The sequence below is a fragment of the Ornithodoros turicata genome, chromosome 2, assembly GCF_037126465.1.
Source record: "Ornithodoros turicata isolate Travis chromosome 2, ASM3712646v1, whole genome shotgun sequence".
Classification (NCBI taxonomy): domain Eukaryota; kingdom Metazoa; phylum Arthropoda; class Arachnida; order Ixodida; family Argasidae; genus Ornithodoros; species Ornithodoros turicata.
Window position 1 is genome coordinate 136,875,476 of NC_088202.1, and position 27,441 is coordinate 136,902,916.

At 44.2% G+C, this 27,441-nt stretch overlaps 1 protein-coding gene across 3 annotated transcripts; it reads right to left on the reverse strand.

Annotated features, from left to right (window-relative positions):
• Positions 1 to 1,522: 1,522 nt before the first annotated feature.
• On the reverse strand, positions 1,523 to 27,441 carry LOC135386194 (ubiquitin carboxyl-terminal hydrolase 25-like). Of its 3 annotated transcripts, none has more exons than XM_064615987.1 (18): positions 27,060 to 27,441; positions 25,521 to 25,706; positions 23,949 to 24,095; positions 21,761 to 21,927; positions 20,596 to 20,880; positions 20,269 to 20,488; positions 19,224 to 19,351; positions 17,568 to 17,663; positions 15,886 to 15,999; positions 15,563 to 15,717; positions 14,631 to 14,701; positions 12,501 to 12,729; positions 10,861 to 11,039; positions 9,490 to 9,666; positions 6,978 to 7,201; positions 6,716 to 6,914; positions 3,400 to 3,592; positions 1,523 to 1,893 (listed from the first exon to the last, which is right to left on the reverse strand). In XM_064615987.1, exons 2-18 carry the CDS (start codon positions 25,548 to 25,550, stop codon positions 1,712 to 1,714), a joined length of 2,796 nt encoding a protein of 931 aa, XP_064472057.1. In that variant the 5' UTR covers positions 25,551 to 25,706; positions 27,060 to 27,441; the 3' UTR covers positions 1,523 to 1,711. The 3 variants fall into 3 exon arrangements, with proteins under 3 accessions (XP_064472057.1, XP_064472055.1, XP_064472056.1); XM_064615985.1 differs by having other exon boundaries at positions 27,052 to 27,441; XM_064615986.1 differs by lacking the exon at positions 27,060 to 27,441 and adding an exon at positions 26,280 to 26,472.

Here is a 27,441-nt window from a genome sequence, read left to right on the forward strand (position 1 = left end):
TCTCCTGTAGTGGGCCAATAAATTGCGATGCCGGCCTAAATTTTCTTTAGCAGGTACATATACTGCTATGTAGATATGTCATTGTAGCAAAAATAGTAAAAAGGGGATAAGTCGACTTATCCCCTTGTTGCATACAGAGGTTCAATTATTCACCGGTGCCGCTAAAAAAACAATAGACCAGGAGAATAACCTGGCTGTTTGAGATAATCGTCCCTAGAGTTGCCACAGGTCATCCCACGTTGCCCCATGTAGACGTAAAATATGAATACCGAAACTAATGCGGCTCTGACATCACAGGCCCCGCCGCCGCCAGTAAGGCAGCGCACGAGAAGTCACGTGTTTGCGGCACCCAATGGAGCTACGGCTACGGCTCCGCAACTCTGTGACGTCTGCGCTTTGCTCGATAGTGTGTTCCAGGGCTTGCATCTCGCTAAGTACGACACGTAGAAGAATAATTCGTTTTTCCTCCGTATGCTGGCGTGCGGTACAATGCGTCCATACTGAGATGAACCACATCCATGAAAGTGTCCCAACACCTTCAACGTTAGCCAATGTTGCTCCGTGCCGTTCAGGAACACCAGGAGCGGCAACAAAAGGAACTTTCAGCAGTGTACTAGAAAACCTTTAATACGCTGAAGACGATTTATTCCGAACAAAATTTCAAAAATACGATAAGTAAACCATAGCTCTGCAAGAAATGCTGTTGCCACTCTGGCACCGGACTGAAGCAAAGCTTTCAATTAAGTTACTTTGTCTAATTTTTCTAGTTTTGTACAGTGTACCCATCTGGTAGCACCGATTTCATTGTCACGTAGTGTTATAGTAAATTAGGCAGCTATTAAACTGCCACTATTCAATTCATTTTCATGTTCAGAGCTATCAACCACAGGAACAATCACAGCCAAAACAGCAATGCTAGTATGATTATCACCAACAGTGTAAGGTGCAGGACCGTGCTATTCTTGCATTGCAGATGCAAGTGCACTGTAACAGGAACACTAAAGTGCTGCTGTAGTGCAGGCCTTCTGCTGCTTTGTGCAAAGGTGAATGCACAAAAAGGTTGGAAATTTGTCATTGACCGCAACATGGTGAACGAGTTTTCAAAATGATACTGCACGGAAGCTTTGCCATTAGGCCATCTGCACACATTTTCATTCAACATGAAATAAACGTCATATCTCGTTACTTCATAATGTATCTAAAGTACTCACAAGATTTCTAAGAAATGCATTCCTTGGCTAACAGTGTTGCCATAGCATAACACCAAATACACACATTGAAACAAGATTTTCCAGCGGTGAGAAGTACAACATGCTGCCATGTCGCCTGTTAACAGACTGATGCTGCACTCACCTGCCACAGACTGCAGAGGAAGCGACGGTCCTGTGTGATGCCTGCATTTTTTAAAAATTATCCTGTGCAGGAGGTGCAGCACTGCAGGAACTCTGCCGGGTACTGTAGATGAGCAGAACGTTCGTGAAAGAGACTAATACAAAACTTGAGTCTTTCAATCTAAACTCTCTCCAACAGCAGATAATCTTTATTTACATTTGTACAGCAGAATTTGCATGGTGTCCTTTAGAAGTAAAAAAGTAAAAACTAAGAAAAAAAGTAAAACCTGGATTCCTTTGGCATCACCACATTGGAGCCATTCATCTGAAGGCACGTTTTCTTGCACAAGACTGTTATATAAGAGCTCACGTACGAGCGTCTAGAGCGGCGTTCCCTTGTCCATCCACTGCCCGCTGGCTACCACCCGTTGCATCACTTTCTCAAAGGCTCCACTGAGGTCCGCATTACGCACGACGGGCGCCAGGGGGCGTGCGGGGGTGTCCGCCGTATTGGGCTCCAACAGTGCACTAAGGAAGTCCTGCAACTGCTTTTGCTTGTCGGCTGGAGGGAACACGTGTAGAATACAGGGTTAAAATGTGGGCATGTTTGTGATGCATACGTGACAAAAGGTGCGCAACGAACACTAAACATGATACACGTATAGAGGCAGAAGTTTTAGGGACAAACCAGATTCTTCCCCGAATTCGCGCCCCAAATTGAAGGTTGCCTCTTTAGGGTGAAACCTGGTTTTTACCCGGAAAATTGCCCACCATTGACCTCCACCGGCTTGCAGCGGTTCTCTCAGTTCTCTCACGTCTACACACTGACGTTGCCATTAGTTGCGAGGGGGACACACATGAAGGCCGCGCCACAGGCATCAAGCTCCGCAGGGGGCGCTTGCAATGGTGCAGATTATCCAAGTAAATACAGTTGCAGACCGATTTTTCAGACATGCTCGATTATTCTGACTCGTTTGTGGAACGGCCCGCGGGTCCCATAGTGTTGATGCATAAGAACGTCCACAATTTCGGACGCCGTGCAGCTCAGTCGCTCGACATTTCGGACTCTGTTTGCCCAACCAGCTCATTTCTCTCTTGGGGTGACGGAAAATATTGGTATCATCCGAAATTCCTATCAAAAGAAATCAATCAACTAAAATATTGAGGCAAAAAAAAATAGGAAGTGATGATTGTTCATTTTCCATTCCTCTGAGTAGAAGAGGTCTGTCACGTGACAGAGCTGTAAAGTGAGCTTCACCTAAAGCACGCATGCGTTAGGTGAAGCCAACTTGCAGACTTGATGACGGCGGTGCCTCTGACAGTGTGCGTTGACGAAATGTCGCTTCGGGAAATAGAAGCTGATGTTATCAGGCAGAGCTGAACGTGCGTTAGGAAGGCATCGACAAATTTTTCCAGCCTACTAGGGCTGAGTAACGTTTATTTTGAAGCGAAATTTGTTTTTTCGGACTGCTCGATTATTCGGACTTTTGCGCAATCTCCGCAGAGTCCGAAAAATCCGACGGAGACTGTATACAATATTTAACGTTCATCCCTGCCTGCATAAATGGCTGTGTTTGTGCTCTGGAAACTTTGGTCACCAGGGTTTTCCGGGTCTTTCCTGGTCTTAACCCATTGTGTGACAGTGAAAACAGGTAGGCAAAAACTTGTTTAACCCTAAAGGACAAAGTTCCATCTACAAATGTGCATGCAATCAGTGTTTTGTGTGGCGCACTCACTTCACAGGCATTTTGTAATTGTAGTACACTCTCCTGTTATTTTAACAACTTTATTTATCTCTACACCAGTTCAAATTTTTTAGTTTATCAATTTCTGTTGCACATTTGTTGCTTTTTCTCCATTTATAACCAACTTATGTTTTGAGTTCACGTGATGCACCATGCTGTGTGATATTGATCATTACGTTGGAATCATATGCACACTTCAACAGAATTCGCACTTGTGTAAGTGAATGTTGTGTAAATGCACACTTGTGTAAGTGAAACACCTATTTTAAAAACCTCTAGCCAACTGAACTAGAGTAAGAATTCATCAAAATCAGTAGTCATACCAGGCATATTGAGGGCCAGCATTGAACACCAAGAATTCCGTACTTCCTCTACAGCTGCAACATCACTAGAGTCTGCATTGGGGTCGCTCATGGGAGCCATGCAAGGGATCACCAGCTGACTCATCAGCTGCAGGGGATCAGGTGAGTCACTGTTTCCAGACTCAAATTGCTGCACACAACGACGGTTCACCTCCTGCAACACAGATGCATGAAACAGAGACAGCTATTCAAAATGTGCATCTCCGTGCAGATCTACATGCACATAGAGATATCTTGCATACAACAAAGGATCTCAACGTTTTCGTTAAAACGTTGAGCTGTGTGAATATTCGAAATTTCGAATATGAAACGAATATTTGATGCTATTCGAACGGTATTCGCAACCTATTTTCAGTATTAGAAATTTTCGAATATTTTTCGAATACAGTAAAACCCGCGGATAGCGATATCGCGTATAACGATATCCCCCCGTAAAACGATGGTTCATGATTTTACCGTCGAGATATACATTGTTTCTATGGGGAAACGACCCGCGTATGGCGATGGAGACCGCGGTTACGAGTACTCGTATAACGATGTTGGACGCTGTCCTGTGCGCGTAACCTCACGGCGATTTTCGCCGCGATAAGATACAGTAGAATCTCGATGATACGAATCTCACGGGGTAGCAAAAAAAATTCATATCATCCGAAATTCACGTCAAAAGAATTAAACCAAAATAAAAATTGAGGGAAGAAAATAGACAGCGATATGTTCATTTTCCAGTACTGTCAGTGAACGAGGTAAGCAACGCTTTTGTGTCTCCGTATTTGGCCAATGCTAATCAAATTCGCGAGATGATTCAAAAGGCCTAGCACGTGCTTTCCACCCGCGACTCGCGCGACAGTGTTCTAAAGCTAGCTTCTCCTAAAGCACGCAGGCGTTAGGTGAAGCCGACATGCGGAATGGTGACGTGTAGTGTTGCCAGAAGTTGTCCTGCTATGCTCTCGGTTTCCCTCCACGAGTTCTGATCGCTATTTTCCCATGTCAGTGCGATGTCACACAACATCGCGTTTTTTTAGCATCTGTTTCTTCTTCTTTCGCTACACGCGCGCTGTCCGGGGACGCGCTATTTAGGTCAGCCCTCGTTTAACGATGTACCCCGTTTAACGATGGAACTCGCGATCACCGTCAATATCGTTATATGCGGGTTTCACTCTTGTGCTGGAACGAGGTATCGGCACCGACACTCTGCAAGTGGGCTTCGCCTGATTACATCCAAGAGTTAGGTGAAGCATTCACATTAGTGCCACTGTTCCATTTGGTGTGCGGCTCCATTCTGCAAGTCGGCTTCACCTCATTATTCTCGAGTGTTAGGTGAAGCACGCTTTACACTGATTACAATATTCTGTCACTAAAGTCTACAAATTTTGTGAGCTCACTGTCAACACCACACTCTAGGCATTACAGGTTCCAGTAAATGTACTTTGAGAGACGTGTTCAGTAACAGATGGAAATGTTTGCTGCGTAAGTCCAAAAAAAGTACAGGAAATTCACAATCTAAACATAAAAATAAGGAGATGCACACATAGCAGGCTGCATGGAACATGTTGACTAACCCACAATGCAGTTCATCCAACCAATGCAGTCTACCATACACAGCACAGGTATCTCTCACTATATGTTTTGCTGTTTGTAAAGGCTCACATGTTTGGAACAGAACAACATCTAACTAAAAAATATTTCACCATGAGGTATTCAAAATTATTTGAATTGGGTTTTTTCTAATTATTCAAATTTGATTTGCAGTGAAACATTCGTAAACTATTCGGAATGGAAATTTTGCTATTCACAGCTCTATTAAAAAGCTGACTAACTAATCACTGTAAATGATTTACAGTGCAGGACACTGTCCATTTTGTTAGGTTCTCAAAATAGCAGGCAGATTACAAACGTTATTAAATCACGAACCAGCCCATCTTCTAGCTTTACAAAGACAATGTTCATTCAAAAATACACGGCTGTGTTTGTATGGGTGCTGTTACAACCCTTTTAATAGAACCCAAATTGTAGTGTTTTCCTACGTTGTACAATTTCATGGACAAAACGTAGCCTAGTAGTTTACTGCCGCACAGCAGTAAATATTTTTAACTGTCTGGGGGTGCTTTGTGCTACTCTTTGAAAGTGAGAAAAGGAATGTTTGCAAGCTACACTGTAGTAGTTTTTTATTCTTTCATTTATTTATTTAAAATTTTTATTGATTTATTTCAAATTCGCGATATGATTCAAAAGGCCTAGCACGTGCTTTCCACCTGCGAGTCTCGCGACAGGGTTCTAAAGCGAGCTTCTCCTAAAGCACGCAGGCGTTAAGGTGAAGCCGACTTGCGGAATGGTGACGTGTAGTGTTGCCAGAAGTTGTTCCGATACGTTCCCTGGTTACCCTCCACAAGTTCTGGTCGCTGTTTTGCCAAGCCAGTGCAATGTCACGCAGCTTCAAGTTTTTCTTTTTTTAGCATCTGTTTCTTTTTCTTTTGCTACACTCGGGGTGGCTCCCTCGTTTAACGATGTACCCCGCATAACGATGGAATTCGCGATTACCGTCAATATCGTTATACGCGGGTTTCACTGAACAGTCAACCCTCGATTTACGAACACCCTCGGTTCCCCGAAAAATCGTTCATAAATCGAGGGATTCATAAATCGAAAATTCTGTTAAGTGAGTACTATCGAGCAAATGGAACAGTATTTCCGAGTTGATATTGTGTTTATAATGCAATATATTGTGTAATTTTGCTTTGGACCATGCCTTCTGCTGTATAAGTCTCACAAAACACAGATGTTAGCGCATTCACACTCTGTTTATTATGCAATACTAAATAGTTAATACTAAATAGTAAATTTTGCTTTGGACCATGCCTTCCGCTGTGCCAACTGAGGTCAGGAACACTTCTGCAAAAACACGTTTGTTGTTTGGATTTCGAGGGATTAAGAACCGAGGGTGCAATACCTCGAAAACGTTTTGGCTGTTCAGGCGTCATTCATAAGACCACGAATAATCCCCTTCAAGGTTTTCGTTGGCCTCGGAACGATCCGTTCATAAATTGAGGCCAAAAACGCTGGGCAACTCCTAGTTGGTTCCCAGAAATTCCGTTCATTATCCGAATATCGAGGTTCATAGAACGAGGGAAAAATGCACGTAAAAAGTTTGGTTCCTCGTGCTAGTGTTCATAAAACGAGGGAATTCATAAATCGAGGGTTGACTGTATATGTGTTTACTGGGTGGAGAAACCTGGCCTACGGCCTCTCACGGCCTGCCGGGAGAGGCCTACGCACTTACCAGGAGGCACTGCCTGCGGAAGTGGGTCAGTAGCCTCGAGTCCACGGCGAGGTGACGCTTTTCAGTGGGAGACCCAGAGCTCTTCTGCAGTTCCAAGTTAAGGTTCCAAGCGTCCACCAACAAAGGGAGGGCCACAGCAGCGTGCCCCGCCCACAGCTCTTCCACTCCCGCCACAAATGTCGCAGCAACTTTACGGAACCTGCGAGAGGGAAGGCTGGAAATGCAGGACCGGTAATAATTACAGGAGGAGGAGGAGGAGTACCGTGAATAAGCCTGGTGCCAGCAGTGGTAGTAGTGGTCATCCTGAGGGTGGAGACGCTTGAGGTGGGCGAGGCACTGGAGCGCCTCTTGCCGCAGGTGGTGACCTTGGGGGCCGTCGTCCTCTAGCGCCGGATGGGCGAACTGCTCCAGTAGCAACCTTTTGAGGTGGCCGCTACTCGCCCCGTTCAGGAGTAGGTAGACACCGGGATGTTGCAGACGTACGTCCTGCAGTCAATGTTCTGCTGTGACCGTACTATTCTCAAGCACACAAAGGTAGTTTCACTAGGAAGGCAAGTTTTAAAGGAGTAGAGAGGGCCATCCAAAAAAATTTCAGATTAAGAAGTCTGATGAAAGTGTGTGTGTCTCATTTTTACCAAATAGCACAAAAGGTTTTGATGTGTGCAATTTGTTTCTCAGAAAAAAACTCGCATAAATATGGCTCCACGCGTTCACCCTTAACTCGCCACACCAGGTATAACGAGGATGAGGAGGTATGATGCCACGTCACCGATGACGTTATAAGGAGAACTCGTTCTGGTTCGCCGGTCAGTGGGGGTCAGCGCCTTGTCCCTTTGCCGCCGTAAACCAGTTTTGCCAATTCTCCCGGAGAATTGGGGATAGGAGGAGCGGCCGAATCATTACCATTAATCATTACGACAAGGAGAAAGGCTTTTTCGGAACCCCGAACAGCCGAGTAGCAGACGACAGCGGAGTAGGGGACAACATTTCTCTAGACCAATCAGCGAGCGTTCTCCTTATAGTGTCAGCGCGAGGTTCCGGGCAGATCACGGGCTGGTACTGCTCTTCACCACCGTTGCGCACGGTCGCTTTTTGCGGCGTATTTTAAATTCAATTTCCGCAATAATTATGACTCTGTGGTGCGACTTACTTCGCATGGTGCATCTTACTGGCCTACTTAACAGTTTTATAGGAAGAAAACTGGGTGTTAAAAATGACTTCTGTGCTACTTTAAGTGGACGGTAACCGCGTGGGCAGAAAGAGAATCGAGCGTTGTCGCTTGCCTTGGGCATCCGAGATGCGCGTGTGTGTTCCATGCGGCAGAATCAGCAACGAGTCTGTTTTTTTTTTTAGGGAGTTATGTATGCCTGCACATTACATTGGGGGGAGGGTCAGAACTGAAGGCGTGATCATTGATTTTTATTAGGGGTGTGCGAATATTAGAGTTCTCGAATTCGAATCGAATATCAAACGCTCGAAGTATTCGATTCGCGAATCGAATATCCAATATTCGATTTTTCGAATATTCGACTATTCCACGAATATGAACGACGCAACCCTACAGCGGGCTTCACCTGATGCTTCCGTGCATGAAGTGAAGCCTCCTTTACGAAATTGCCCTCGCTGCAGGACCAACACAGGGGGGACAGTGTTTAGTTTAAGATAAAATTATCTAATGTTAGTTTTGTAGACATCGCCTGTGGGAGGGGTGCACCCCTCCCACAGGCGCGGTGCCGACGAGGGACTTTGATTTAATGTCTGTGGGGTTGCCTTTAAAAAGTTAGGACTCTCGAATAATGACTACATCTCACGAACAAGAAGGGTGTCTTAAAGATGTCCTTTACGTCTAAAATTTCAGTAGTGCAACTTCCTAGGGCGAGTGCAAAGAAATTCATGTTCATGGCAAAGCTGAGGCGGGATGCCAATTCGTTTGTATCACAAATGGCCTGCGGTTGTCTGAAACCATTACAACATCATCTGTATAACATGCTACTGCCTGACATAAAATTTTGAAATGAAGGTAACCACTCCAGTACTCCAGTAAGTGTAGGCTCACCTGAAAAGCAGGAAGCACTCTCATGTAAAATTAAAGAGTAGGGGCTTTTAGTAGACGAATTGCATGTCTCTCTTGTGACAGTTAATGCCAGAAAAATTGCACTAAAGCCATGGGCTACAAAACGGAAACTTTTAGTGCGAAAGTCACATATTGTAAATTTTGCACGAATATTCGATATTCGATTCGGTATTCGGAATTTTTTCCTCCATTCGATTCGACTTAAAATATTCGGATTCGCACACCCTTAATTTTTATAGCCAGCACTTTCACTGATATGATGTCACTGTCTCTAGATTCCGGTCCTTGTTTCCTAACAACTGAGCAACAGATTCCAGAAGAAAGCTTGCTGATTACATTTCACCATTCCTGAAACAGCGATCGGTGACCATCTCAGTTCTGCACCCTTCTGACATCTGGTGTGATTGCACATTGCGTATGTAGCCGTAAAACTAAAACCAGAGGTGTGAATTTTTCCAGTTTCTCTTAAGAACTAAAATGCTGCGCTGAATGAGGTTTCGCGCATGGTTTCTCATGTGTCTGAAAATCGGTCGACAGCTCCAGGCTGGCCCTTTGGGAAACAAGAGCTCAGAGAATGAGACGGAATGACAGTCGAGGTCTTTCCTGTCGATTCATGACTCGCCTTCGTGGCTGCACATAATTTAATAAACAGCATTTCGTTGTGCAAACAAAAAGGTCTCTGATGCAAAGAAAGGCGAACCTGCAACAAAGGTTGGGTGTTGTGCATGCGAGCTAGCCTTTGTAAACGGGCTTCCTCCTGTTCCAAAACCTTAGCAAGTGCCTTGGGCTCCCCACCAAGTTGTTGCAGTCGGTTCTGGGTAGTTCCAAGCACAAGATGGGCATGCTCCAGCTCTAGCCCGGAGAGCTCCCCAGCTTCCTGCGCACGAGCACAAGACTATCTTCAATTTCGGAACTGGCAAATTAAAACCAAGTTCTATAAGATCTGTGATTACCAATGGATAACATCCACAACAGCAAAGAGAAAACTGCAATATGGCATTAAAAATCTACCACTTATATCTAGGGCCTGACTTTTTAGGATGAAACCCGTATCCGCCCGATATTTACCCCCCGAACAAAATCTGTAAAATTCGGGTTTAACCCGAATCTACCCGAAAACATCCGGGTCGCGTGGCACACTCGTAAGCGTGCATTAAAATAAAGTTTGATAACATTGCTAAACATTAAGACAAATGTTTAGCACAATGTTATGACAATGTTCCATGTTAAGACAAATTTTTATTAAACAAAAAAAAATCACCCGAATACACCAGAATTCCTGACGACAGAATATGCCGACGACGGGATTTGACCCGAATACACCCGAATTTTCAAATGAAAAATATCTCCCGATATTTTACCCCCCGAATTTGGCCAAAAATAAAACCCGAAAAAGTCAGGCCATACTTATATCAGTTGTTGCACTTAAATGCACGTGTACAAAACTTTGTTACAGCAGACAAGACAAGCAAAATTTATTAGACACCCAATTGTTGGAATTGATTTGCTGTGCCTGTGACACTGGCTGTGGCGAAGACTCTAATGATGATCCCAGTGGCTGTGTCAAATACACGTATGCAGAAATATACAAGCATTGGGAGCGTACCCAATGTGCTTTCCTGCTACAGGTTTCCATGACGCACTTCAATTCATGCAACGGATACAATCGGATGTAATATCTAGCTTTTTTCACATTAAAGGAGTGCTCAAGGCATGGTTAAAATTTCCACTGTTTTCCTCAGAGGAAATTTCAGAATCCTGGAGAATCTATCACGAGTGAGGCAACTTTTTTATGATATGTACATGTTTGATAGGTCTTGAAGGAAGGCATTTATGCAGAGATTTGTAGGCCATTTGGAGTGATTTTGCAGGCCAAAAGAGGAGCCTCTAGTAGAGTAGATAAATGGCTTTTCAATTATGCACTTTGTTCACTACTTGCTCTCTACTGGGGTAATATGGCACCATCCCAAAATTTTTCAAAAAATTCAAAACACTCCATTGCAAGGGCTGTAACTTCGACGGCAGAAGACCAGTTATGAAAACACTGTATAAAGTACAAATAAAGTCTTACTGTATCGATGCTGGTATGATGAGATCTGGTACTTCGGCTGTGCTCTTGTTCCTGCGACCGTTCCTGCTCACGCCTTTGTTCTCTATCCCACTGCTCCATTTCGCTGCGGAACAGTGCATTGTCCTCCTCCACGTATCGTGCAAGGTCGTCGGGGAGCTCCAACTCCGCATCTTTCACCTCTGCAGACCACAAATTGTTATGCAGCACTTACAATGCTCACTTGTCTAAAGTTATAAAGAAGATAGAGACACAAAGTAATATGACATTCAAATTTGAGCCTGCAGATTTTGCACCACATCAAACATCAGCACACCCTCATTTTACCACATGCTTTTATGTAACATGAATACCCATTGTTAGAGCCTGAAGTTTTCAGGAAATATTTTTTTCTAAATTCGGGGGGTTAAAATCGGGTAAATAAACATGTGCACTAAATTCATGCGAATTCAGGTGAAAAAACTTCCATTACACTAAAATCGGGGAGAAATCTTGCTCAGTTATTCAAACTAACTGTAGCGGTTTGGTACAAACGGTGATGTAACTGCATTTTTCTGCCAAACAAGTAAGTTGGTGCATTCCTACAGACATCCCAGAGAGGGCAATTTGCCAGGTAAAAATCGGGTTTCACTCTAAAGAGGCAACCTTCAATTCAGGATGCAAATTCGGGGAAGAATCGGGTAAAACCCTAAAACTTCAGGCTCTACCCATTTTTAAAGGAGCAAGGAAGTGACATTTAACACGGCTCAATATCCTGTTTTATTCATTGTGCGCCTCGCAATAAAGTTTAGAAAAATATCTGGAGGAAGCAGCCAATGACTAGACCTTATCTCCTCGTGTTAAATCGTCAGACCTGCGCATGCCAGCCGTACGCTCTCACTGGCCACCGAAAATTTGTCCGCTACTTCTATGGCGCTTCAGTCACATCGGGCGACGCCAAGAGTCACCTGATGGCCTCCCATCAGGACTGCAAACGTTACGAAGTGACGTCTGCTTTCTTCGTTCACTTACGCACTCTTTCACGGAGTGGAGAGTTTGGAGCGGATGTGCAGGTCAGAAGCCTCGCGCGCGCACGCTACATGTCAGGACCTCACGTTTTTTGTTTTCACACCACGACAAAATAAAAATAAAAAATTAATGGGAGGGCATTTCAATGCTCCTTGAAGAGGAGCTTGTGACATTCGTTCAGGAAAGAGCACCCCTTTCCCACTTCAGGTGTACGTTTGGAAGCAACTTCTAAAGGACACCACACCCTTACTGTGTATTCACACGAGCAACATCTTTACGGAAGATTCTGGTGGAAGAAACAGCGAAAAAAAAAACTGCTCACAGAGACGAAGTTCCGTCCCGTGTTGTGTTGAGCATTCACACTGTGCGGAATGTCGGGAGTGTGCGCTTAGCAGACGACACCGTCAGAGTCTTTCCTGTCGTCTGCTACGGAATATCTTGTGGCTGCGTCGCACGATATTCCCCGCGGCTAACAGTGTACGTGAACACTGGATGTTGAGCGCTCACGCCCAGAAAGGTAGGACCTTTCGTTTTCCGCGTCTTCCGCTTCCGCGAGGAACGTCGCTCGTGAAAGCACGGTTAAGGCTACAGAGGCCAGACCTGATATGATGCAGATCTGTTAGCCAGAAAATTACCATCAAACAGTTCCTTGTTGCTGCGATCCACGTAGAAGAGGCAATACGCCGATGCACAGTGACGTCCTCCGACGGAATCTTTGAGCAGGTCGCTCCAGGAGGTTTCAGACACCGTGACATCGTTGAATTTTAGCCAAGCAGATCGTTTGGGACACCACACGAATGCCCAGTAGTGTCCCGATGCGGCCTGTCCTTCGTGTACCAGGACAGCATGAAGCCGGTATGCAACCTGCAGGACCATGATATAAAAGACCCCCCAAAAAAATATTGCAGGGAACATAAAGAACCATTCCATTTACAGGGTGTCCAAACTAACACCTACAAAGGTTTTGAAAATGAGGGACCGCCCTACAAAAGTGGAACCAAACAGCATAATTAATAAGACAACATATCTAGATATCTTAAAGGAACTGTAAAGTGGAATATGACCACCATGACTCAATATCTTGTAGAACTTGTGTGATCACACACACGAGTCATCACCCCTCAGAGGTCTTCATAGTTTTTGTATCATTTAATTTTGAACACTTCTAGAAAGTGAAAGGTGGCGACCCTCGATGTTCGCAGAGGACAAAGTGGCAGCCGGCCACGGATTGGTGGACAGATATCACATGATATTGAAGTACTACATAACACATTTGAGACAGGTTACTACTTAGTAATTACCAGTGATGGCCACTAACTACTTCTACAGTAGTTTAACTATAACTACTAACTACTTCGCGATGGAGCAGTTTAACTAGTAGTTCAACTACTTTTCAGGGGAGGTAGTTAAAACTACTTCTTTAACTACTGCAATGTATTTTAACTACATCTATAACTACTTAACGTTGTCCATCATCACCAATCCCATTCTATAGTGTTCTTGGACACCTAAAAATGAATTACAAGCAGCGATAAAAGTGAAGATTTAGCACACATGCACAGCACAATTTCTCTGCACCTCCGTTCTCATCAAACAAGTTGCTCAAGGAAGCACAATCGTGCCGTAAAGCTTGCGGCAAAATCGGAAGTAGTTGGCGCCTGCAATAACCTAACTACTGTAGTTAACTACTCGAAATAGTAGTTTAACTAGTAGTTGCCACTACATTTCTGCAAGTAGTTGATAACTACTTTTCAACTACAATCAGGTAGTTTAACTAGTAGTTTAGCTACATGTAGTTAACTACTGGCCATCACTGGTAATTACCATTAGACCTGTTTTGAAGAACAGCAGCAACTCTTGAGAAGTTTGGCTTAAACTGTTAATGGTGTAACCTGTGAGCTCCGTGCCTGTGAGAAATATCTGCGCCACCTGTTGGCCTTTCTTAAAAACTGAGTGTGTCGTCTGCTCGCTGCCGTCTGCAAAACCTCGCAGCCAGGTGATTTATACCGATGTGTAGTTTATGTTCTTGTGTTCTGGGATGCACAAACTGTGTAGCATACATGATGCAACACCGCACTCACAACAAGTGCCAGGACCCCTCTTTGATGGCTTGCCTAGTTGCTTGCGTTTTCAATAGGTGGCGTAGGAGTTGTCTCGGGGTTGGCGCATCTAGAAGTCCGCAAGCTCAGCTTGGCGCAGCTATGTTTGAAATTAGATTGCGGCAAGAATGATCAATGGACAGCGGAGCTATTATGTATCTGAAGTGTTAAAAGGGTTTAGGGGGCTTAGAAGACTTCTACAGGTTTGCCATTCAATTTACAGTTCCTTTAAGTTATAGGAAAGTTGTAGAGCGCCTTGAGAAACCCCTGCCTAGACACACCCAGCCTAGACGAAAAGCCTGCGAAGTATGAAACGATTCCACATGACAACCTACTTTCCAAACGCAGCACAATGGCATGTTGTCACATGGTGTTGTTCACAGATGCCAGAGCAGATGCTTGGCAGCTCCCGCTCTCTTCATTGGTTTGTGGTTACACAAGTCAATATAGATCATGCATAATAGGGACCAATAGGGTCGCAGCAAAATATAAGCTATATCTTGGGGCATTATATTTTAATTTTTGGGGGGGCATTTAGAGATAAAAGTTTAGCAAGAAATGCAGGCGACAAAAACATTGGACAAAAACATGCAACAAGTCTTTTTTGGCAATTCAACTTCTGAGCAGTAATGTTTAAACGCAGATTTAAGCCAGCCTTTGGCTTACCTTGCGCAAGGAGGCATCATTGTAGATCTCCCTAATGGTCACATCCAGTCGCCGCACACCCTCTTGTAATTCTGTAGCATAGATTATTGTGAGTCATCACAAGAAATTATACGCACGCTACTCAAGTTCACATGAAGTGAACATGAAGTCAGGGGCGGATCTAGGATTTTTCCGAGGGGGGGGGGGGGGGGGGGGCGTCCGCTATGGACAAGTGCCAGGTGCACGCTGGGATTGGACCACTGAACCCTATGTTCAAGTCTGGAATTGAGGGGGGATCAGGTAACCCCCCCTTCCCCCACTAAATCCGCCCTTGCATGAAGTACACATTAACCATATGATCAAAATTTTTAAACTAGTCTTCTTACATATTCGACCAATAAGAAAACAGTTGATTTTTTAACGTCCGCCTAAGTCATTTTGCTATAGTGCAACTTGACGGCAAAAGATGGCATGTTGGGGCCCACTCACTCTTATATCAAACTTGCACAAATTAAATTCTGGCACTGCTTAATTAAATTTAGATTAAATTAAATTAAAATTTAATTAAATACATCGCTGCTTTTGCAAACATAGAAATGCAGACGCCACTGCAGATATGAATGCAAATGCGTACAACAGATTTTCAGCCATGAGCTGTTTTGAACATCAATGACCCTCAGATATATCTGGCATTGCGAAACCGTACAGCAGGGCCTAGTGAGCCATGACGTGTCTCTGATGCAGCTAGCTCTGCTAGTGCTGCCAGCGCTTCAGGTTCCTATTCCGAGCTTCTGCCAATTTAGTTTGAACTACGCTTTTATTCGAACAAATCTTCAATCGTCTTTGAGTTTGAATTAATGCGCAGAACTGCACAGAATTTAGACATTCGCAGAGCCCATAAAGAACAGAAATGACCGTTTGAATATGCACGAGAATGCGCCAGGTAACTTCACCTTTAACGTCATTCTCCACCTCATGGTGCCACCTCCTGAGACAGCTCTGGAGCACACGAAGCTCGGCATCTGTCACATGCCGCGGAGTAGGCTGCAACATGTCTCCTGAGGCACTGCGAGGCTCAGCTGCATTTTCGGGCGGCTCTCGCGGCAGCCTGGGCATAAAAAATGTAGAATGTCAGCTGAGACAGAAAATCACCTTCATTGTCACAATGGAACAAGGAAGAAACCAATAGATACTGGGGTTATCTGTACAGTCACTAGTACATGTACCTTCTCTTCTTATTTATGCACCGTTCAAGATAGAATGCCTAGAAACTTACACAGATGAGCCCATTTCTACATCTTGACCTGCTCGGCTCTCGACGAACTCGAGGGTGTACTGGAGCACGTCTTGTAGGGGTACGTGTTTAGGTCCTGAGCCATAATTGATGTACCTGAAAGCATAACCACGAACTTCAAGACAAAATGAAAGTGACTAGTGGTGATGTCCTCCTCCACTTATTATACTGTTTGGGGCAACTCAAACCAATTGAAACAAATAGCACAATACAGTAAATACAAGCACGCAATAAGACAAAACAAAACAGAAGAAAAAGACTTGCATGTGGCCATGTTTGTAGATGGTTTAATTAACACAACAGAAATAACGTAATAGTGTATCATGAGAGCCGAATGTTTGTGGGCTTTATTTTTGTCAAAATTCAGATAGTAGAAATTGGGTGTAGAAACATGGTGGAATTGGGTGGAATTTCTTCATTTGGGTTTTAAAAGAATAAGCCCACTCTCAACCAGAATGAGTAAAAACAGCGGAAAGGAAAGGTGTTGTATAACCATAACTGATATACAATCTATCACTGGCAATATCAGCTGTGCTCTGGGTTCCTCAGCTGTGTTCATCGTCCACTGATGTTCTCCGTGGGCCATATGCTGAAACTTTGTTCTGAGTCATGGCTTCCATTTGGAAGGCAGGTCAATGACAATGCTGCAGAAGCAAGTACTGGATGCAGATTCCCAGTAGTCAAGCACAAAAGATCATCACCGCACTGTCCAAACTCCAATTTCAGTTGCTTACTGTATCCTGTGGCCATAGAAAGCAGTTCTTTGTAGACATTAAAAACACTTGTCACGGAAGCTGTAAAAGACTTATCCAGGACAGCAGTTTTTCACCAAATTTCCAACTATATATACAACAACATATGCTTATGGTGCTCAGTTTTACCTACAAGGTAGACAATATCTTGTCGTATCTGGGAACTGGCGAGGCACACTAGTGTATTTACTGCTGGACAGCCCATGATATCGGCTGCTTCATCGACAATAAGGCTTGGTTTTGCACCTTTCCTTGGATCTCCTCCAGGTGCTTGTCGAACACCTCCAGTAGTTGCTTACAACAGAGTTGATGCCCTCCAGGCATAGTTTTAGCAGCAGGGCAAAGCTTTCACACTGAATCTCCAAGGGGCCCATCAGCTTCTTCGAGGCTTGTCCCAGTTTTCGTCAACACAAGCACGGACGTGAATGGCACTTCCTGCATTTTGCTCCCTTTCAAGTTGACAACATCAAGCGTCAACTAATGACTGCCCTCCTTTCACCTTCTCCTTGAGCGCAACATGTCTTGCCAAGGTGAGAGGTGCCTTTATTCGATCACACGGCTTTCTTCAATGGGGAAGTACGAAATGACGTGCAAGCAAGTTTTCACCATCGCCCGATCGTTGTGTTCCGCCATCCACTCTTCTAAATTATTCCTTTTTTCAGCCCATGATGACGCTGAGGTGGTTCAGACAACACAAGACCACCACAAAGTGTAAACACAGAAGCACACACAGAAGCTACGCAAAACACCAACCCGAAACTGACCGGTAGAAATTGGGTCAAACCCGATTACTTGCCACACCAATCGCGGGGTAAAAACGGGTTTTACCCAGAAATATCCGGCAGTGATGTGAACGGACAAACGTTTCCATTATACGGCAGTATTATGGCGTGGATACAAAAGAATACTCACTTTTCTAGCCGCTTCCGCAAACGATCCCGTTCCTGTTGCAGACGACGCACTTCCTCCCGCTTGCTACGTGTGATGTTCTTATTGTATTCCATATAACTGCAAGTCGGAGCAAAGCAAGGTGAATGCTGCACGCGCGAAAAATAATTTGCTCCAACCAGCTACATAAACCTCTTCCCACAATGTGACGTCACAATCACTTTCGGTTGCTGCTAAGAGGAATGCCAACCCATCCAAAGTTAAGACAGTCTGATCTCACATGCACTGGAATCCACTGTTCACACAATTCATTGTACAATTCGTACGATTCTCAAGAGCTCTAATGTGTTGCACAGCTGAAATTCAGACGAGCACCAGATTGCATAGTACAAAAACAAAGCTAGAGCATACCCAAAATTTGCATATTCAACTATTATACAGTTGAACCTCTCAATAACGAACGTCGATTTAACGAAATCCTCTGTTTAACGAAAAATTTCCGTTGCACGAACGCATCCCTATAGACGCCAATGTATTTTTGCATTCGATTTAACGAAATACATTTGTTTGGTCACCTCTATTTAACGAAATCTCTGGGCTCTTCTGCGCGTGTCTTTCCCCTTCACCACGAAGAAAAGGAGGAGAAACCTTCCCTCTCTGTTGTCCTTACGCGAGTTTTCGTTGGTTACTTCGGTTGTCACGTGCTGTAGGCACGAGCGTGCCGACATGTGCGTCTCCGCCGCCGGTAATCGTTGCGCCGACGCTGTTTCGAAACCGGCGCGAGGGTCTCTTCGCACCTGTTTTCGGACAAGAAAACACGCATTGCTGACATCTCGCGAAGTCTAATTTACTTGTGTTGATGAACACGAGAGTACGTTGCGGTTTTGTGCCTTTTCATTACTTGTTTTTGTTCGCGCCGCTGATGCTGACGGTGGTAAAATGGGCATGATGCCGCTGCCGTTCAAGGTTCCATCGGCGCAGACGTCTACGTGACATGTACCCGTTTCTCGTTCTTTTCGGCGGCGTACGGTTGTTCTTTCCGGACGTCATGAGTGCAAGTGAACCAACCAAGAAACTTCGATACGCGATCGCGTAGGAGAAAGCAGTCGAGGTCATCCGGAGTTACGAAGGTTATGAATGCTCAGAACGATATTGTGCACAAATTACGCGTTACCTAGCGTTATGTAATGAATAAAGCTTGATATTTTGTGCCCTTCTTACCTTAGTACCTGTTTTATGACAAATGACGTTTTGCGGTACGTGCGGCGCTGGTAGTGCGGCGGCCATCTTTGTTTAACTTGGCGTGTTCCATTTAACGAATATCTCGATTTAAAGCAACAAAGACCCAGCATTTACAAGTTCGTTATATAGAGGTTCAACTGTAATCAATTTAGAATGAGGGTCTGTCGTTTTCGTGTTTTACCTGATTCTTCCCCAAATTTACTCCCCGAATCACAGATTTAGGGATTTGGGTAAAACCTGATTTCTCCCAACGTTACAATGTGAACTGCGCAAACATTCTTTTAAAAATTGTGCATTTGACTGCTTGCAACACGATCATTCCGAGAAATGCATTTCAAAAGCACAGCCAGCCATGAATGGTGCAAGTTGCAATGCAAGAGCCATCCACATTATGCAAGTATCTGCAGGCCGCTACTGACAAACAAAGTAGGCACTTGCCGATCCATATAAAGGAGCTCAGGAAAGTCCAGGCGGTGGTGAATTTTTTCAGGCTTTCCCAGTGCCTGGTTGAACTGGAACCTCGACAGCTCAAATACCAGCACGGGGGGAAGACGGGTGAACCAACTCTACGATAAAAAAACGTAACAAATGTTAGGAAAAAATTTGCGCGCATTTATCTAATGACTATAAGCTGACTTTGTACCGCTGTCAGACGGGCACATGTAGGGCCTTTAAGTTTATGGCATTAAGAAATGGCCGTAACTTAGATACGGCCTTAAGCTCTGGGAAGCTGCCAGACAGTATCCTTGAAGGCATTTTGCCGATGATGTTAACATTGGCAAACACGTCTGCGAACGTTGAATGTAATGTAGCGAAGTCACGTTCTCACTAAGAAACACACGAAAACAACGTTTAGGTGGCATTTTGAAAATACAACAGCAAACTACATCTGCTTTGAAGTGCTTTGTATAGTTTTTTGAGTGGTGTCCTACTTTTCAAATGCAGACACCACAGTGCGATGCCACATGCTGTGGTTCAAGGTCCCTACAAACTGAACACCTGAACAGACGAGATAAAGAGCGAAGCAAAGTGCAAAAATGATCAGAAAAGCGCTGAAAAAAAAAAAAGATGACAGAACATTAAGTCGCGTAAAAAACGTTTTATTTCGAATTGAATTAAATGTGCAAAATCCTGCTTATGGCGCTTGGTGATGAGGCTTGCGCAGTTTCGATGGCATGCCATAAACTGTCTTGCGGGAATGCTGTTGCCCTTCTATCTCAGTTTTGTCCCAAAGGCCGTATTGCTGAGCGTCTGGCAAGACATTAATGACAGTATTCATTTACGGCCGTAACTGTTAAGGGCCCTGTGTTGTGTTTTTGAAAATCGGGGGTAAAAATCGGGTCTCATCCCAGGAACCGTAAAACAGGGTAAAATTGGGTGATATTGCGTGGAAAATAAAAAAATAAGCGCTTCTCCGGATATACCCTGAAACACAGGGCCCTATACATTACTGGTACTATGCAGGAAAGTAAGCGTTTGTTACCTGCTGTCCTGACTTGCCGCCCCTGGAATTACCAGCACACTCAAACTCCTGGGTGACAGCTGCCTCGAGACTCTCGTGGATGTCGCTGAAGCCATTAACCTGCAGGGGGTACTGGCCAAATTTTGCCTCATTGCTGAAAGTGCGACCTTCATTCTCGCCCTCGCTTCGGTAACGTCCATAGAAAAGGTTAAGCATTGGATTGTCCTGCTGCTCACTCTCACTGCAAAAAAGAATGTACTTCATGTTCCGGAAGCTTTACACACTACCCGCGAAAGCAGTTCTTTTTTTGTTTTTTAGTATCTGTGCAGGCACTGACGAGAACCCTACCGATGAGCTGTTTGAAAAGCGTCTTCCAGCCAGTCGAGAAGCTTATGCGTGAATTCTGAGACATCCTGCTGGCCGTCTGGAGACGCACCGGGTAGAAGGGCTTCCCGCAGGACAGCCAAGGCACCAGATGGGTCCACGTACTTGCGTTCCGTAGCTCCCAGCAACCCAAACAGCCTACGAAGCTCCATCATGAGCTCATGCCTTTCCCCTTCCCCTGGTTCAAATGCCAGCAGAAGGCGACGGAAAGCTCGCAGGTGGAACAGGGACTGAATCACTGCAGAAAACCTAGGAGAGTGGTACAATTGATGTGCACCTTCAAATATATTTCTAAGTTCAACTCAACTTCATTTGATTTGTACTACACAGGCAACAAAGGCTTCAAAAGGCACTGCTGCCACCTTCCACCAAATTCGAGCCAGCATCCGAACTGGTTCTTAAAGCCACGAATGGAGGTCAACCTTTGCTCCACACAAAGCGGGCTGAAAGTCTAAGTCAATCCATGATGGTAACAGCATTGTCTCTCCCAAACAGCGCAACATGTTGTCCCAATATTGAACCAATATTGGCAATACCGGCCCAATATTGGTCCAATCTTGGACCAATATTGGGCCAACATTGCCAATATTGGTCCAATATCGTGACAACATGTTGTGCTTGCTTAGCTAATGCTACGTCCACACTACGACACTGAACGCCGCGGACGACAGAAATGCCGGGCAACTTCTCATGTCCACACAGCAATCCGTGAGAGCTGGGAAAGCCGCGTAGGCATCAAACAATGTGGCGCGAGAGTTGAGACTGCTTCTACTTTTGCCAGGATGCCGGGAAAGTTGCGGGTCTGGACCAATCAGCACACTCCATGCGCGAGAATGCTGGAAAGGGAGGGCAGCGGCATTGACAACAAACATGGTGGACGGGAAACCTGGTCTACCAAATTATAATTGAGGCTCTAAGGTAGCGCGAAATGTCGTATGACAGCAAACGAATGTCAAATGTTTTTAATGGGTACACCAACACCATCAATTTACAGGATGGCCAAGATTTGCAGAAATCACACGACTGGCATCACGCACAAAATATGGCTTTGAAGTACAAGTCGCACTCCTTAAGTGGTATTTTCTTTTATTTGAATACGGCCTTTACATAATCACAGTATATAACTCACCAACAAGTGTTCCCGATATTTTTCAGCCCCACGGGCCAGTCCCCCTGACGGCGCCTTTCGTGGGGGTCTAAAGGGTCCTGCCACGCCTCACCCCGTTTCCGCTTAGTGCCCAAGCTCTGTTCCAGGGCCCGACTGATGTCCTGTTCCTCAACGGACACTCCCACAACCTGAAACACATTGCCACCGCTAGCTTATTAACCAGTGTAGTAGCTCAGCCAGGGAACTTTCTGCACATACTAGAAAAATCGAAATACGGCCACAATTAGGGCCATATAATACCGAGCTGTTATACCAGCGGTCGTCTGTGATCATCCGAACCAATGGCCATCGAAAATATGAGTAATGCCAGAAAGGCGGTAACGTGTCATTTTCTGTATGCGCATTGGATCCTATGGTTTATGTGCCAGGTTAACATGCTACGCGCATTTTTAATGGCCATTGTATAAATATTTGGATTTTTTGGATACCGAAGCAAGGTGTAAAATTTGAATCGAATTCCAAACCTAATATGAAATTCTGCACTCAAATTTCGAATCAAAGCTCTTTCTCCCAAACCGAACATATCTAATAATAAATCTAATAAACAATAACTCTAATCTAATTTATGTATCTATTTATCTGATCTAATACACCTAATAAATCTAAGGGTTAATCTAAAAGTAAAAGCTAAAATTAAAAGTACAGCCCCATAACCACACAGCACTCCATACGAGTTCAGGTGCAAAGTTGAGAGGTGGAACATCACAAATGTTGTGTAACAACACACAGTAAACATTACAAAAGTCATTTTTTAAGTGAGCATGTTATGATTTCTGTTTTATAATTTCACTGGCTTGTGTTACCTGACAGCTGTTTCTACATTCAACAATGGCATTCATGATGTCATTCCACATGGGGTGTTTTGTGTACAATCATCTCGGTTTTCTTGTTTGTTTTAAATTTTTTCCTCCATTCTTAAACAGTGTTCCTGATCCATGTAGTAAATTCATCACTAAATCAATTGTTGCTGTTCAGTTACAGAAATACGTATACCAAATCTAATAACAAGCTACACAACCACGGCAAGAGAGGGTATTTAGTTCTTGCAAATGGGTTGCATGTCAAATCATTCGCAATCTCCTGGGTGAAACTCATAAAAGTTCCTGCCACACACTATGGTACTTCAAATAATTTTTTTATTTGTCAAGTTTTCTTCAATTAACAAAGTCAGTTTACTTAATGCGCGACACGAACGCAAGCCACGATACTGCGTGATAAAAACTTTTGTGAGTGAGCCTATTTTTAAAAATTAAATAGCGTGTCCTCGCCGAACATCCTGTACGTAGAAGGATATTGGCAGAAACAAAAGACAATATCTGTTATTTGGACAAGGTACAAAACCTACATTCATCAGACACATACACTCTGCTTGAAAGCTAAGCAATTTCCCATTTTTCATTTATCAAAATAAAATGATAGTGGAGTTGAATAATGTCGAAGGTTGGTCCTGTCGGTATAACATGAGATACGTATTTGAAAACACACTAGATGAACGCGAGTGCTCATGTACGTCTCTTCCCTCGTCTATCTTGTGGCGCTTTCGAATACATCATGACAGTGAAGCTTTTCTGGAACCTCAAAATTCATTGACGAATGATTTTCTGAACAGACTTTCCGTTCGAATGAACAAAACAATTTTTGTTGGAACTACTTTCCAGAAAACCTCCAATGTTCTGAGAGTTACACCTATCACAATTAGGGCCCCGACTTTTGCGGGATATATTTTTTAACAACGTCAGGGGGGTAAATATCAGGTTACATGTTGCTTCGATAATTTTTGTGCAATCGGGTTTTGAACTGATTCTGATTAAACCCGATTATTGATGAATCGGATCGAAGCTGGTGTAAATCTTCAGTTTACCCGGTGTAATACGCATGACACACCAGTAGACACAGAGCATCAATATTTAGTCCATGTATCTAAGTTTGTAGGAACATATTTATGCATTTACAACAGAGTTTCCAAAGAAAGTTCTCTGTTAGTTGTGATGACTTCAAATCCCCTTGGTCCAGTTGTTTTCGGGGACACATCGGCTTAAACACTGTTTTTGCCGATTTGAATTTGGGGGGGGTTAATATCGGGCCTAATCGGGTATAATCCTAAAAGGTCAGGCCCTGATCATAATCTGTGACATACTGATAGCACTACCTGCTGCTGCTGTTGCTGCTGCTCTTGAAGAGAGAGAGCAATTGCCTTCTGGAGGTCATCTCCTTCAGTGGTCAAATCAATTACCTTTGCGGGCCTTTTCTGTGGTGAACTACCATTCACTGCATCACCACCAGAGCCCTCTGGTGCCTACAATAAAAATATTGCGGTTACCTTTACTGAAGGTCATGAATTGAGCAAGTCTGTGAACATCCAACCTGATGAAACTAAAGAATCACTAAAGAAACATGGACACAGAAGCAGGCAGGATGATGCCAATGGAAGGTCTACCAAATACAAGGTAAATGGGGAAAACAGCCAAAATTACCATAACACATGTCACACCTGTCCAGGAACATGACTTCCTTATCATGTAAAGTTACAGAGTACAGGCTTACCACACAACACCAACCCTAATTTCTCCATTATAAAGGCCACGATTACCACTCGTGTCAGCTGACTAATAGAAGAACCCTTAGACATTGTAGAATTGAAAAAAGAGGGACACAATGCCCTGTATGCCTCTGTCTCCATGTTTCTTTAACACTATTTCATAATGTTGCATCTTTAGCCAGGGTGTCTACCAAATTGCAGCCTTGAAATTCCCAGACTTTTCCAGGTTCTAACTGACGATTGTGAGCAAATTCCCTGACCAAAACAAGAGGGAACTTGGTGCCTGCTGCTACGTTTAAATACAGATCTCTCATAAAACAGATAATTTGTTGAGTATTAGTGAGGCTGCCCCGCTTTTCCGCCTCTGAGCGTGTCGAATTGGCGAACTGCTACTTGCTGCAACGTTGCTGCAGCGTGGTCACTCAACCAATGATCGGCATTCGTACTTCGCTGTGCATTGTCACGGCACTTGTCTGCGATTTTCCGACTTCATTTCCTTTTTGGCGAACTCCCAGATAACTCCCCGACTTTTCCAGTCGCATAAAAATTCCCAGACCATTCCCGGTTTTCCAGGTTGGTAGAGCCCTCGTTTACACAGTTTATACAGGGTATCCAAACCGGAAAAAGAAAGAAGAAAAATGCCACACAAATTCACCCTGTTGGAAACACTTCGGTTAGGTGTTTCCAGAGGCAACTTTCAAATTGACACCTCAGCCATTAAACCAATATTTTAGGAGTTAGCTAATTATACTTATCTAGTTAATCAATTAGGCACAATGAAAAAGGTGCTGGCAACTAGGCTACACGGCTGCTAACAACGTTCAGTTGTTTTAATTAGAGTAAAGTGTTCGGCCTTCTTTGAGATCTTCGTTCATGTCAGTTGGGACACCCTCTCTGAGTGACCCGTCCCTGGCATCAATTAGGCCATCAATTCAGGTACAATAATGTACGATACAATAAATGTATACCGGTACAATACCGTAGCACCTGACTTTTACAGCCCCCATAACCATAATGATTTTCATTGCATTTTGTAAGAACAACAAAGCAAAACTTTCTCATGAGAGAATTGATGTTCTGAGGCTGGAACAACAAAGAAGGGACAATCACATACAAGGCCTCAAGTTGCCTAAGGAATTAATTAATTAATTCTTTCATCTTCAAAACACTCTCAGTTCTCACCCTGGTGGCAGGCTCCTCGTCCACCAACATAGAGATGGCATGCGACAGATCATAACGTCCCGACCGGGTGCGACTTGCTTCCAGAGCCTGTCCTAATATCCGCTCATCCTTGACACCCGTTATTTCTCTCAGCTGCTCCAGGACTAGCTCTTCCCCACGCCGTTGCTCGTGCTCAGCCAGAGGAGGCTAAGAGAAGAACGCCGTTGATGGGTGATGGGTAATGTGTGTGTGTGTGTGTGTGTGCAGCGTTTATTATGACCACAAAAAAAGTTACTCAAGTTGTTTCGCACTGTAACACACAATGGTTGTATTCGACCTGAAACATTGGAAGCTTTTCTCATTGCATTTTACCTCGAAATGCCGCACATTGAAGAAAAAAAAAGAAAGAAACAAGCAACATTTGTGTATGCTACTCTTATGCTTTGAATGTGAAGTTTTGGAGGTAATATGGAATAGCTCTATAACTTCCACGAGCTGTCATTCTAGGGTTCTTTGGGTCTGTCACATCCCCTATCAAACTGGTTGGAAAGGAACTGTCTTCAGAGAACTAATGGTGCTAATTTTTATGCGAAGCACAATATTGAAGTCCACATATTCTTGTTACCGCATTTTTTGTACCCCAAAAGAATTGGGCCAAACGTGATTTTCATTTTCCTCTCCCAAAGCCCAAACTATGTTACAGCGTTAGCTCGGGTAGCGTACACGCGACACCGACAACTTGTGAGTCGTAGTCTGTGTCCTGAAACACGTGTCACGTACCATCCTTTTACGTCGTCTTTTTGAAAGCGTTCCATTCACCTTTTAGTGTTTTACAACCACGTCGTCGCGTCCCATTCACGTTTCAGCGCTTTACAACCACTATGTAAAAACCAGACCCAGTTCGCGGAACTACACCGATATGGAAGCTAGAGTACAGGGGCTAGTGCTGCGGACCCCAGTTCCTGTTCTACAATGACAGATCTAAATGTCGTTTCTTCGGACACACCAAAGCGAACGCATCTGCGTCTAAAGACATGATGAGTCAACACGAGGCTTTGTGTCAGGTGATCTCTTGTGCGGGAAGAAAATAATTGCTATTTCCTATTTCGGCTCTGGTATGCCGCGACAGGTATGACATCGGGGGAGAGTGAGGGAGGGGAACTATAAATGACAAACCCTTCCACATCAGAAACCGCACCTACTTCAGTTACTCAATCCGCGTTTCTCCATCCTTATCGATACATCGTCTATTTACTCTGCATCATTTGCGATAAACAAGACATTGTGGAAGGAATATCGTCAATTTCTGTGCCTATCTAGTGGAAAACGTCACTATTTCGTTGCTCGACTGAATCCCTCATATATTTAGTGGCTATTGGCACTGGAAGCGTGACAACCGAACTTAATGTTTATCAGTGCTAGTTGTGATATTTCGTGTCTTTCACAATCTTTAGCATAAATTCACCCTTGTGGGGGGGAAAAAATACGACGGGCATCGATTACGATCGCATGCATTCGCCCGACCTCCACTAGGCCTAACCGTTACGCTTACCTGCTTACAATGATTATCCAAAGGAGACTGTTCTACGGTCATGATATTGGCTGTCAGTCACTTCACCAGCCACGATATGCTAAGGTGCATCCAGTATTCGGCGTTTAAGACAGGCTGTAACGCTGGCATAGTTCCAGACCACCGGTACAACCTAGTTCGGCAGCGGTGAGACCGAGCGTCCAGCCGGCAATGACCACACGTTGAAGTACGCCAGAAATCACGTCGTGTTCCATCACCACACAGAAATCAGAAGGAAGCGCGGTATATCATGTCGAAACAGTTCAAATTCTTGAACCGAAACTATCTGCAACCGAGAACCAGTTACTTCGATCCTCGCGACATAAATTGTTGCCAACAGCCCCCAGAACAGCACCAAATGTGGGCACGTTT